General features: G+C 40.5%; 1 protein-coding gene and 1 non-coding gene across 7 annotated transcripts; both read right to left on the reverse strand.

Annotated features, from left to right (window-relative positions):
• Positions 1–971: 971 nt before the first annotated feature.
• trnak-uuu (transfer RNA lysine (anticodon UUU)) lies at positions 972–1,044 on the reverse strand. The gene has a single exon. It is a non-coding gene; the product is annotated as a tRNA-Lys (tRNA).
• Positions 1,045–4,268: 3,224 nt separating this feature from the next.
• On the reverse strand, positions 4,269–8,421 carry LOC148103798 (E3 ubiquitin/ISG15 ligase TRIM25-like). Of its 6 annotated transcripts, XM_087833778.1 has the most exons (3): positions 5,198–5,939; positions 5,005–5,071; positions 4,269–4,887 (listed from the first exon to the last, which is right to left on the reverse strand). In XM_087833778.1, exons 1-3 carry the CDS (start codon positions 5,937–5,939, stop codon positions 4,269–4,271), a joined length of 1,428 nt encoding a protein of 475 aa, XP_087689904.1. The 6 variants fall into 6 exon arrangements, with proteins under 6 accessions (XP_087689904.1, XP_087689890.1, XP_087689900.1 ...); XM_087833764.1 differs by adding an exon at positions 8,301–8,421 and having other exon boundaries at positions 4,269–5,818; XM_087833774.1 differs by having other exon boundaries at positions 4,269–5,427; positions 5,599–5,939.
• Positions 8,422–12,734: the final 4,313 nt, after the last annotated feature.

Here is a 12,734-nt window from a genome sequence, read left to right on the forward strand (position 1 = left end):
ACATCTTGTGTCCAGACAAAATGCAGATATTGGCAAATGTGAGCTTGAGTAGAAATACGGTTGCTGATCGGGTTTGTGAGATGACCACTGATTTAAGAACAGAGATGTGTGAAAGAAGCAAATACTTTAAAGCATACTCTCTTACTGTGGATAAAAGTACAGACATGATGGACATTACACAGCTGGCCATCTTCATCCATGAAGTGAACTCCAATATGCCCGTTTCAGAGGAAATATTGGACGTTAAATCGATGCACGGTACAACGATAGGAAAAGACATGTTTGAAAACTTATGACGGTTATTAGAAGTTATTCTTTATTCTAAGTGTATTTATTCTGAAACAATATTCCTGTCTGTTTTTATTCATATTTATGTTCACAAAACATTGTTTTAGTGTGTTCAATAAATGCTTACCCTGTTTGGCCCTCAACCTAAAGTGTGCTTTGAGTTTTGGCCCCCTGTACAATTAAGTTTGACACCTCTGATCTAGAGCAGCTCCATCCTTCACAGCCTTTGTGATACTGACTCTCCCTGGTGACCAGAAACAAGAGTCCTTCACCAGTCCTGTAAAACAATTTCAAATAATTTTGGATCCACCTCCACCAGAAAATCAACAACTGCAAATCATAGCATGCTGGGGGCAAAGCAAAAAGAAGTCAACTAGTACTGCATTGCCAGTGGCACATATTCAGACTTCAGTGGCAAAAGCACCATTTTCCATTTTAATTCATCAACTAATACAACATGCATGTGTTTAGACAGATTTGAAAGAAACAACAAGGCATGTTTAGTCCAGCGGGAAGCTGAAAGGGCATTACAGTTTTCAAAGACCTGACATGGTGCTTTGACAACTTGGCAATCATGTCAAATATTTGTCACTATAAGAATTTCCCCACTACATTACACGAGATAAGATATAACATTATTAATCTCTCGGGTGGGTTCCTCTGCGAAATTCTGTAAAGATTGGCGCCCAAACAGGGACTTGAACCCTGGACCCTTAGATTAAAAGTCTGATGCTCTAGCGACTGAACTATCCTGGCTCAATATACAAACACTAATACACTAATAGACTCTGCAATGTATAAGCATTGCAGAGTCAGCCAAGTCATAATCAAAGCAACAAACAACTCATGTTTTGATGAAATTGCAAACCCTCCTGGTCAATAATCACATAAGCTGTACATGCAGGAAGCAAAGACTGATAAAGGAGCACAACATTCAGACAAATCCAAGACATAATAAAATGAACCACAATAACAGTGTATGCATAAATCAGGTGTCAGTGAACACTTAACGATCACAGATCTTTAGAACCAAAGCCAGATAACAATTTTCCCCCAAATAAATGTGTAGATTTTAGCTAAATATATATTATAGAATCAACACCATGGGCATTTCAGATTTCACACAGGTGGTTGGTTGTTACACTCTGGAAATGTGAGTGTTATGGACCCTCTGTGTGTGTATGGGGTTAAAATGATGCCACCTTAAAATGAAACTGAAAATAATTAACACGAAAATGTTGTATCGAAAGAGGAAAAAATGAAACTGAAAAAAAGGTGAATTGAAACCGTAAATGTGCGAATAAATTTTTTTTCTATTATTAACTAAGTTTTGAAACCTACATCTTTGTGTTTTTTTGCTTACATCTTTTTTTCCAATTTCAGTTTGCTGGCAATGTTGCTGTACGAATGAGTATTACGGCCACATTAAGAAAAACTATTATAGATAACATTGAAAATAAAGTTTCAATTTTGAGATTAAAATCGTAATTCAATTGAGAAAAAAGTCCAGATGTGGAGATTACAGTTGTTTCAAGACAAACTGCAACAGTTGCTATACCCTCTGAGTTAATGTAATTGTGCTTCAGAATCCGTTTAGTCTGAATGCAGGAAATGATTTCTCTTTTAGCACATAAACACAGTGTGGTGATCAGCAATAGGGCCTTGAAAAGATGGTGTGGAAAGCTGCATCTCATCAAATGGAAAAACACACCAAATGAAATCGAGGGTTACAGCATGAGGAAGGAAGTAATGAAGTACAAATACTTTGTTACTGTACTAATGATGTCACCGTTCACTGAGGACTCACACGCAGGACTCTTCACTTTGAGGAGAAATAGTGGGGTTTATTACACCAGGTATATGTACAGACAGTGCAGGGAATTGTGCTATATACAAGTGTGACGGGGTCCAGGCTCCAGGAAATCCAAGGTGGGGAGGACAGGGAAAGCTTCTCTTCGCTCACTCACTGCTCGCTATAGCCACTCTCCAATCATTCACAACTAAGGATCTGCTCCGGGAAAACAGGGCCACGTCCAGGGGAACTAAACACAGAGTGTACACATTAGAATGAAGGCACAGAAATAGCAAGAGTCTAATACTAAGAGACCTTTAGGAGACCTTCATTACTTTAGGTTTAACACCTTTAAGGGGAGTTATTATTTTGTCACTGCGAGCCTCAAATCAAACTGCTTTGAGATTAAACAGTAACACATGAAATTCATTCCTGTTGGTGTATTAATCACCAGGAATATCACAGAAAAAGAGATAAAAGTGGTAAAACTATGTGTCATAGTCAGGGCTTAAAGTGTTTCCTTTTTCTTGTTTTTGGCCCAACAAGTGATTATAAAGCTCACATGTAAGTCTTCATGTTTTTAAATCAGATATTGGTTCTGTACATGTGACATTATGTTTTTTTCATATTGTGAAACGTGCTGCTAAACAAACTGAGGCAGACTAACTGGTTTATTTAAAGGTTGCAGGTTAGTGCAGGATAAACAGGTTAGTTTGCTGCACTGTGATGGATTTAAAGTAAAGAACAGTGTGTGACTGCTGCACAGTGGCTGTGGTTTCATGCTCAGAGTTTGGTTACATCAAGTGTAGCAGAGATGAATTTGAAGTTAAGCTGATGATGCTTAGATTCACTGAATTTCACCTTCATACCAGCTGAATAGTGTCTAATAAAAAGAGCATGAACAGTTTACTGTCAGTGTAGAGGATGGAAATCAGTTCAACTAATGAAACATCTGCTGACATCATGAATGTTTTCCCCACACTGAGCCATTGCAACTGATTTTAGGGTTCCTCCACCTGCTGAATCCACTTTAACCCCTGACTGCCCATTTTCCTGTTTAGAGACAAAGTCACCTTCTACAATGTAGGCAACAGAAAATAGAGCCATTTTTTTATTTTCCTAGTGTAAGTCCAGAAACTCACCTCAGACATGTTGTTCTTTTCCTCACTCCACCGCAATCCTGGAGAAACGCCCCTCTCTGTAGCTTTGCTTCAGCATTTAATACAAAGAAGACAGTGAGTCCTGCTCCCATGTCATTCCCTCCATGTCTCGCCTCGACCTTCATGATCCCTGCTATAAATCAAGTTTCAAACATTCAAATCAAACAAACGTGTACTGAGTCAGCTTTTGGCTGGACCACGTAGAAACATGTCTATCCTCCACAATATACAGGCCTGTATCATTTAGTTGAAGAGTCCCCAACCTTTTGTGTGTCACCGACCGGCTATTAAGGTGTTGTGGATAAATACAACAAAATAAAACCAGTATCGGTACAAAAAATGTTTTCTTCTCTTGCTGCCTGGTACCAGTCTGGGGCCCGGGTGTTGGGGAACACTGATTTGTTTTCTATATTTAAATATATAAATAACTGAGTGTGATCAAGCTTTTCATCTCAAAAAGACATTAAATGTCATCACTGTAGATACAATAATAATAATAATAATGATAATATGATATCAAAAAGCTAAAGGATTAATTTTATTGTTGCATTTTAAAAGTTCAAACCTCAAAGACATTAAGTTTACAGTCATATATGATCAAGAAAATCAACAATCTTCACATTTCAGAAACTGGAACAAGCTTTAAATGTGACTAAAATAATGATAAAACAATCAATTCTCTAATCATTGACTAACTGATGAATCACTGCAGCTCCAATATATTGTTGCATTTGACAACCCACTACAGCAACTACAGAATAAAACCACTAACCAGACTGATGACAGATTTCAAACATGCTGAATATGAAGAGTAGTATCATTTAAACTCACATGATTATCAGCCATAAGAACAAATTCAGATTTATATTGATGTAAGGTATATAAATGTAAGTACAGTTTGAATCAGTGCAATATTATTTTCACACATCAATGGACCACTGAACTTCTCAGCTTCTAAAATGTAAAACCTCATTTAGAAACTACACAAGTACATATAATGTTCAGGGATCAACATGAACCTGTCTTCTCTATTTGACTTTAATCAACTCTGCAGTTGCTCCATCTAACCAAAGCCAAAGTCCAGCATAGAGCGGCTGAGTGAATGTGGTCTGGACTCTGTGGAGGAGAGTCATGGTTTCAGAGACGCTGTAGAAAGACAGAATACCTGCTCTGTGATCCAGGTACACTCCTACTCTGGAGGACCAAGGACCTGAGAGGACAGTTTGGACATCGTGCCAAAATTGAAAACTGCTTGTGTCACAATATAATGCCCAAGATTTGTCATTATATCCAAATCCACATTTATCTGAGCTCCCTGCTCTGCTGATATTCTTGTATGCGACTGCTACTAAAACTGCTCCACCTCTCCACTCCACCTCCCAGTAACAGCGTCCAGTCAGACTCTCTCTAGTCAGGACCTGATACATTGTACTGAATCTGTCTGTATGATAAGAATAAGACTGTTGTTGTTCCATTAATGTTATTTTTCTGTTCCCCTCAGATAATAACAGATGTGTGTTTGCTGTGTTTGGATCCAGTGTGATTTCACATGAATATTTTAAGAATCCAGCTCTGGTCTTTGGCTCTGGTGGTGACAGTAAAACATCCACTTCAGTGACTGTCAGTGAGATGTTTGTCCATTCCTCTCTCAGAATGTCCTGTAGTTTATCTCTGGTCTCTGACACAGCTGCTGTCACATCCTCAAAGTAGCTCAGAGGACGAATATTGATGCTGGATGAGTGTGTAGACTCACTGAGTGCTGACAGTGAGGGGTAGTTGTGTAGAAACTGGTTGTGATCCTCTGTGTGTGAGAGCTGCTCCAGCTCGCCGTCTTTCCTCTTCAGCTCAGCGATCTCCTGCTCCAGCTTCTCCTGAAGCTCTTTGACTCGACTCACTTCAGTTTCCTGCTGGGATCTGACCTGCTGCTTCACATCAGAGCTTCTTTTCTGGAGGAGACGGATCAGCTCAGTGAACATCTTCTCACTGTCCTCCACTGCTTTATCAGCAGAGCCATTGATGGCCTCCACCTCCTGTTGAAGCAGCTTCACATCTTTCTCTCGCTCCTGGATTCTCTGCTGGATGTTTAGTCGTCTCACCTCGAGCTCCTTCTGCTTCTCAGTCCTTTCTGCTGCAGCTGGGACTGTTTCATGGCCTTTATGTTCATCCATTGTGCAGAGATAACAGATACTCTGCTGATCAGTACGACAGAAAATCTTCATCACCTCATCATGACGAGAGCAGATGTTCTCCTGGAGCTTCTTGGAGGGGGCCACCAGCTTGTGTTTTTCAAAGGCAGGAGACTCAAAATGAAGCTGTATGTGTTTCTCACAGTAGGAGATCAGACACACCAGACAGGACTTGATGGCTTTCAGCTTTCTCCCAGTGCAGACATCACAGGCCACATCTTCAGGTCCAGCATAGCAGTGATCAGCTGGAGCAGCTTGGAGTCCAGTCTTCTTCAGCTGCTCCACTAAAGCTGCTAACATGGTGTTTTTCTCCAGGACAGGCCTCGGTATGAAAGTCTTCCTGCACTGAGGGCAGCTGTGGATTCCCTTCCTGTCCTCTTCATCCCAGAAACCTTTAATACAGTTCATGCAGTAGCTGTGTCCACAGGTTGTAGTCACCGGATCCTTCAGTAGATCCAAACAGATCAAACAAGAGAAGGTTTCTCGGTCCAGCTGAACTCCTTTCTGCGCCATTTCTCCTCAAACTGTCAGTGACTGCGTGAGTTTCTCTTACATATAAGTGACATCATTTTTTAGAAAATATGTGGACAGACTGGAACAGCAGTGTTTTACGCAGAAGAGGGAGGGACTTTGAACTATTCCAGTAACAGAAGAGGCAGTTCAGTCAGTAATGTGATCACAAGTGGTGACAGAGGATAAACCTGGCAGTAACCTCATTTCAAACATTTCCGATCATCAAGATTTCTGCTTTAGATAATTTAAAAATCAGATGAATGACCTTCCTGAAGTTTTTGTCAAAGTTAAAACTTTAAAAAATTGATCAAAAATGGTCATTGAAACCTATCAAAATCTTTCACTACGTTAATATCCAAAAGGGCAAACCCGAATCTTTAAAGGATATTCAGGGAGACTTTGGCACCTTTTAACTTCATCAGGACAGAAAAGTTTAAATGTTTGAGGTTTATTCACAGGTGTCTAACCTGTATAAGTAATGATGCATTCAGGTGCTACAGCACAGAATGCAGAGAGGACTGTCGGGCTGTGCATCAAAAATGTCTTTGAACCTACATGAAATTACTTGAAATAAAAAAATTATTGAAATCAAAGTTAGTATTTCAATTCAAAGTTTTATAGCTGGATTCAGTCATTTTACTTATTTCTGAGACAGATTTATGTGATCTGATAAGAAAATTTTGTTCAGTTGCCCTGTGGTGCTCCATCCTTTATAGATATATTTAAAATAAATGATTGGGGCACCTTCCAACATTTGCAGGCTGTAAAAAAAGTTATGTTTCTATTCCAAAGGCACAGTGTACATAGATATTACTACAACATTCTGAGTCCATTTTCTTCCCTTTTTTATTTATTTTTTCAACAGAACAATATTACTAGTACAAATAAAGTAAAAAAAACAAACAAACCACAACATAGTTACACAAGTGCAGACTCCCTACTTGTACTGTAAGAGTAACATTAGGCCAATTCATAAATTTCAGTGACACAGCAAGTTTGTTATATTATACTGTGGACTCTTTAAATCATAAATATGTTGACATGAATAGAAGCAACAATAAATCAACACCATTATAAGTAGGGATGGGTATTGATAAGATTTTCACGATTCCGATTCCATTTTTGATTCTGTTTAACGATTCGATTCTTTATCTAATAACACTAAGGTCGATTAGCTTAGAACTTTTTTTTTTATCTTCTCTTTGAACAAGGTAGAAATTTACGAGTAACATGGCCTTACAAACCCAACAGTGAAATAATAAGAGATCCACAGCCTACGGCTCTTCAATGGGGTGTCACAGGGTCCCCGGGGGAAAAAAATTGTAAATGTAAAATAATAAAATAAATATTCTTCTGTAGCAATAACAAAGTATAACATAAATTATTCTGTAGCAGTTACACAAGAATATCCAGTAATGTCCCTGCCTACAATTAAACACATTCACTTACCGAAAATCGGGGGCCTCTGCTGTGGCAAATGGGTGCAAGGCTTCTACCTCAAACTTAGTCACTGCTCGGTGACATTCGTCTATCCTGGCCTGAAAGGAGACCCTACCGGTAGACTGCAGCGAGAACTGCCAGCATCTGAGCCAGACTCTGTCTGTCTCTCTCATCATGGTCATCTAAATGCACAGTAATGGCAGGTTTTGTAATAAGGCAGATCGCGCTAACATAATATGAACTGTTAGTTGATTATTTACCTGCCGCATTAACGGGAGAGGACGTGCAAACGTTACCGCTGCTGCTGGGTTGAGATTCACGAGTCTGGAGCGGAATTAAAAACACGACATTCATTTAAGGTTATTGCGTGTTTTGTGAGCAAATGTTTTTGCATATTCGTAGTGTTTCCTCCATCCATCCATCCATCCATTCGCTTCCGCTTCTCCTTTTCAGGGTCGCGAGGGGCGCTGGAGCCTATCCCAGCTGTCATAGGGCGAGAGGCGGGGTACATCCTGGACAGGTCACCAGTCTATCGCAGGGCCAACACACAGGGACAGACAACCATTCACGCTCACATTCACTCGCACATTCACACCTAATGGCAATTTGGATTTTCCAATTAACCTATCCCCACAAGCTGCATGTCTTTGGACGGTGGGAGGAAGCCGGAGTACCCGGAGGGAACCCACGCAAACACGGGGAGAACATGCAAACTCCACACAGAAAGACCCCGGCCTGATGTTGGAATTGAACTCAGGACCTTCTTGCTGTGCGGCAACAGTGCTAACCACCACCGTGCCACCGTGCTGCCTGTCCATTTGTCCATGATGTTTTTCTCCAGGACAGGTCTCGATGTGAAAGTTGTCCTGCACTGAGGGCAGCTGTAGGTTTTCTTCACCTTCCCCTTTTCATCCCAGAAACATTTAATACAGTTCATGCAGTAGCTGTGTCCACAGGTTGTAGTCACCGGATCCTTCAGTAGATCCAAACAGATGGAACAAGAGAAGGTTTCTCGGTCGAGCTGAACTCCTTTCTGTGCCATTTCTCCTCTCAGTGTCAGTGACTGTGTGAATTTCTGTTCTGTAGAAGTGAAACTAGTCTGAGCGCTGATCTGAACAACATGTGTTTCTGTAGGAAATGGAGCCTCTGAGCACTTACACAACACCGCATGTTGAAAACTGCAGATCTGTGAGGAAGGCAAAGAGGAAACTTGTACGGAGAGGAAGTGCCTTATTTCATCAAGAATCTGAAGTAGTTTTCAGGCTTTGACACATTCTATACAAATTTTAAGATTTCTCTTCATGTGCGAGGTTAATCTTGAGATCTCTTTGTTTTCAAAGTTACAGCAAGTGGGTTTAGATTAACTTACAAAAAATGTCACTGACACTTTGGCAGCTTCAGTTTTCAAGAGAAAAGAGAGAAAAAAAAAGAAACATCTTACATTTGTTCACGGCTTACAACGCTAATGTTGCATTCAGGAACCACAGCATGGACAGTAGAAAAGAGTTTTAAGCTGTACATCAAAATTTCTCTGAATCAAAATGTAAACATTACAGAGTAATCAGAAGTCAGACTACATTAGTGCATTTTCTTCTCAAAAACTGTTAACTCATAAGTTGAGTGACTGTCACGATCCTGGGTCTTTTGACCCAGCGTTTTGGGTTTTAGTTTATTTTGATGTTTATGGTTTAGGTTTAAGTTCACTGCGTTTTCTAAGTTCATTTATTTATTAGTTTCACCTTGTGTTTTCAACCCCGATGTTAAGTCTCTCTTGTCCTTTATGTGTTTCATGTCGGCATGTCTGTTGTTGTCATATTCATGTTGTCATGTCTGCGTTTCATTATGTTTCCTGTTTTATTTTTAAAGAGGTCCTGTGTTCGTTGTGTTCAGTTTTACACTTCCCCTGTGACATTGTCATGTTCATTTGTTTCAGCTGTTCCCCCATGGATTGCCACTTCTCCTGATCACCTCATGTGTGTATTTAAGTCGTCAGTCTTCCAGTGTTCAGTGTCGTGCCTCCCTCATAGCTGTGTGTTATTCTCCATGTGTCTTCCCTGAGTTCATTATTATTAGAGGTTCCCAGTTCAGTTTTGTTCTTTGGTTCATCTCCACGCCTGCAATAAAGCAGTGTTTTTGAGTTCACGTTTGTGTTCACAGGCATGTCAGGGGGTTCGGTCTGCGACCCAGAATTTTCAGTTGATTTTGTATTTTTGATTTCTTATGTTACATTGATATAATGTGAGGCTCTTGTGTTATTATTAGTTAGGGTCCAGGTCAGTTTTAGTTTAGTTAATTTTATCATCCATGCTCCCTGGATTATATGTCATGTTTCCTGTCCACTCTGTCATGTGTTTCATGTCTGCGTGTTCCATGTTGTCAAGTTTGTGTTATCACGTCTGTCTCTCCTGTCTCCTGATTCCTGTTTCATTTTGAAAGGTCTGGTGTTTCCATGTTCAGTGTGTTTAGTTTTATTTTTCCCTGTAGCATCATGATCATTTGTGTCAGGTGTGTCTCCCCAGCTGTTTCCACTTCCCTCATTACCCTTCTGTGTATTCAAGTCCTGTCTTCCACTTTTCATCCTTATGCCAGGGGTTCTCTTCATCAAAGAAATGAAAACTTATACCTATTAATAGGTTAATTTATTCCTATTAACAAAATGTCATTCTCTTTCTCCTCACCCCAAGCCTCATTTCCTGAACTGATGTCAGGGCTCTAGCACATGCAAATCCCCCATCCCAACAATACTATCTGGTTATAGGCTAACATAATGTTAGCTAAGGCTTGAGTGTCTCACTTTCCTTCTGATAAACAGTTTGATTACATCATCACATCAATTGAAAGTTTATTCACTGATCATCAGAGCACAATGTAAGATCCTCTGTAAAGAAACAGTCACTAACACTGGCGAACAGCAAGTAATAGAGGCTGACAGCAGCAGCGCTTACCAACAGAAAACCTTGACTTGGCTGTCATCGGCCAGACGTGACCTTTACTGACTCATCAACTCATGTCAGACTCCTTTCTTAGAGCTTTACAGCTTCTTACTGACTAAATAAAAGTGGGCAGTTCTCACACAGCATTGACAGCTGAGGTAAACGGTGGCGTGACAGCCTTCCACAGATAGGGTGAAAACTCCAGGGCAGATCCCAATTTACTCCAAATAACAGCAGATATACACTGGGCAGCCAATTTGGTAAACAGTCTACATCTAAATTGTTTTCAATCTCTCTTGGTTGACAAAATATATATATATGTCATATAGCACAACTGCATAACTGCATAATCCTGGCTAGAATTATGCAGTTGAATTGCTGGGGTACAAACAGATATCAGTTGACTGAAATCTGCAGTCTATAGACGTTTTGCCAATAAACACCTCCCAATTCTTAAAAGTTAAACCTACTGGTGACCGTAACAGGCCATTATAGCTGGAGTGCTAGTAATATACCAGCAGGAGAATGAAAAATGGAAAAATAAAATGTAAAACATAATAAATGGATCCTGGGACCAAAGGACCGACAGCATGGTCGCCTCACAAGGGACTTGCCTGCTGGCTGGGCCTTTCTATGTGCAGTTCACACAGAAACAATAGCTTGTTTTGTCATTTTATAAAGTTCTTTTTTGCTTTTTTGAATTACATTTTGTATAGCTCAGTGTACATGTGTGTCATAACACATCATCTCATCATATTCAGTCAAACCTAATAAAAGTTACCACTTGATGCCTTTGGAATGAGCATATTTATCTGTACAGTTATTGTAGCATACTCAATGAAGCTATGTAAAAAATTACCTTCATTCTATCATGCTACCTGGGGACTGCTCCATCATTCTCTCTCATTCTGGAGCCCACAGCCAATGGGTGTCTGTTTTTGTTAAAGGTATCCAGGCCCGTCATGTTTTGCATTTGATGTTGACCCTTCAAACTTTCTTCTCTTCTTCGCCGCTAAGTTTTAACACAATTATGATGACCTGGACCAGCTTGACACTTTGAAAACATGATGGACACTGGACATGTTGAAATCTACAGGGTGGGCCATTTATATGGATACACTGTAATAACATGGGAATGGTTGGTGATATTAAAGTCCTGTTTATGGCACATTAGTATATGTGAGGGGGCAAACTCCTCAAGATGGGTGGTGACCATGGTGGCCATTTAGAAGTCAGCCATCTTGGATACAACTTTTGCTTTTTCAATAGGAAGAGGGCCATGTGACACATCAAACTTATTGGTAATGTCACAAGAAAAACAATGGTGTGCTTGGTTTCAACGTAACTTTATTCTTTCATGAGTTATTTACAAGTTTCTCTTTGTTCACAGCCATTGACATGTCGAAGAGGTTAACACATGAGGAGCGGATCGAAATTGTGTTGATATCTGGTGAACGCAGTAACTGGGTCATTGCAGCAGATTTCAATGCAAGACACGAGACCACCCATCTCCCATGCGACAGTTAGCAAACTGCTTGCTAAGTTTCGTGAAACTGGTTCAGCGTTGGATTTGCCAAAATGTGGACGCAAGAAAACTGTCACTAATGAAGAAACATCATTGGCTGTCCTAGCTTCATTCAGCAAGAGCCCACAGCGTAGCACTCGCCGTATGTCACTGGAGAGTGGCATTAGTCAAACATCCCTTCGGCGGATATTAGCTACTCACAAATGGCACCCTTACAAACTCCAGCTACTGCAGCATCTCAACGAGGATGACCCAGATCGGCACACAGAATTTGCAGAATGGGCAAAACATAAATTGGAACAGGACCCTCAGTTCACGCAGAAGATTTTGTTCAGTGATGAGGCAGACTTTTATGTGAATGGTGAAGTTAACAAACAAAACCACCGCTATTGGTCTGACACTAACCCACATTGGATGGATCCCTCCAAGATTGTTGGAACAACAAAAGTGATGGTTTGGTGTGGTATATGGGGTACAATGATAGTGGGTCCATTCTTCATCAATAGAAACCTCAAGGCCACTGTATATTTGAAATTGCTACATGATGATGTGTTTCCCTCTTTGTGCACTGAAGCTGGTACATTCCCTGAGTTTTTCCAGCAAGATGGTGCACCACCACATTATGGGTGCCAGGTCCAAGCGTTCCTAGATGAACAGTTTCCTGGAAAGTGGATTGGTCATCATGGGCCAGTTGAATGGCCCCCAAGGTCTCCTGATCTGACCCCCTTAGACTTTTATCTTTGGGGTCATCTGAAGGCAATTGTCTATGGTGTGAAGATACGAGATGTGCAGCACCTGAAACTACGGATACTGGATGCCTGTGCTGGCATTTCTCCTGTGGTGTTGCTATCAGTGTTTAAAGAGTGGGAGAAGAGGGTTACATTGACAATCCAACAC

Source organism: Neolamprologus brichardi, chromosome 3, assembly GCF_056152115.1.
Source record: "Neolamprologus brichardi isolate AB-2024 chromosome 3, ASM5615211v1, whole genome shotgun sequence".
Taxonomy (NCBI): Eukaryota; Metazoa; Chordata; class Actinopteri; order Cichliformes; family Cichlidae; genus Neolamprologus; species Neolamprologus brichardi.

Coding starts and splice junctions, on each gene's coding strand:
- LOC148103798 (XM_087833764.1), bottom strand. CDS start 8,421: ATGGCACAGAAAGGAGTTCAGCTCGACCGAGAAACCTTCTCTTGTTCC. Junction 5,819..8,300: donor CTGCATGAACTGTATTAAAT/GTTTCTGGGATG, acceptor ACTGTATTAAAG/GTTTCTGGGATGAAGAGGAC.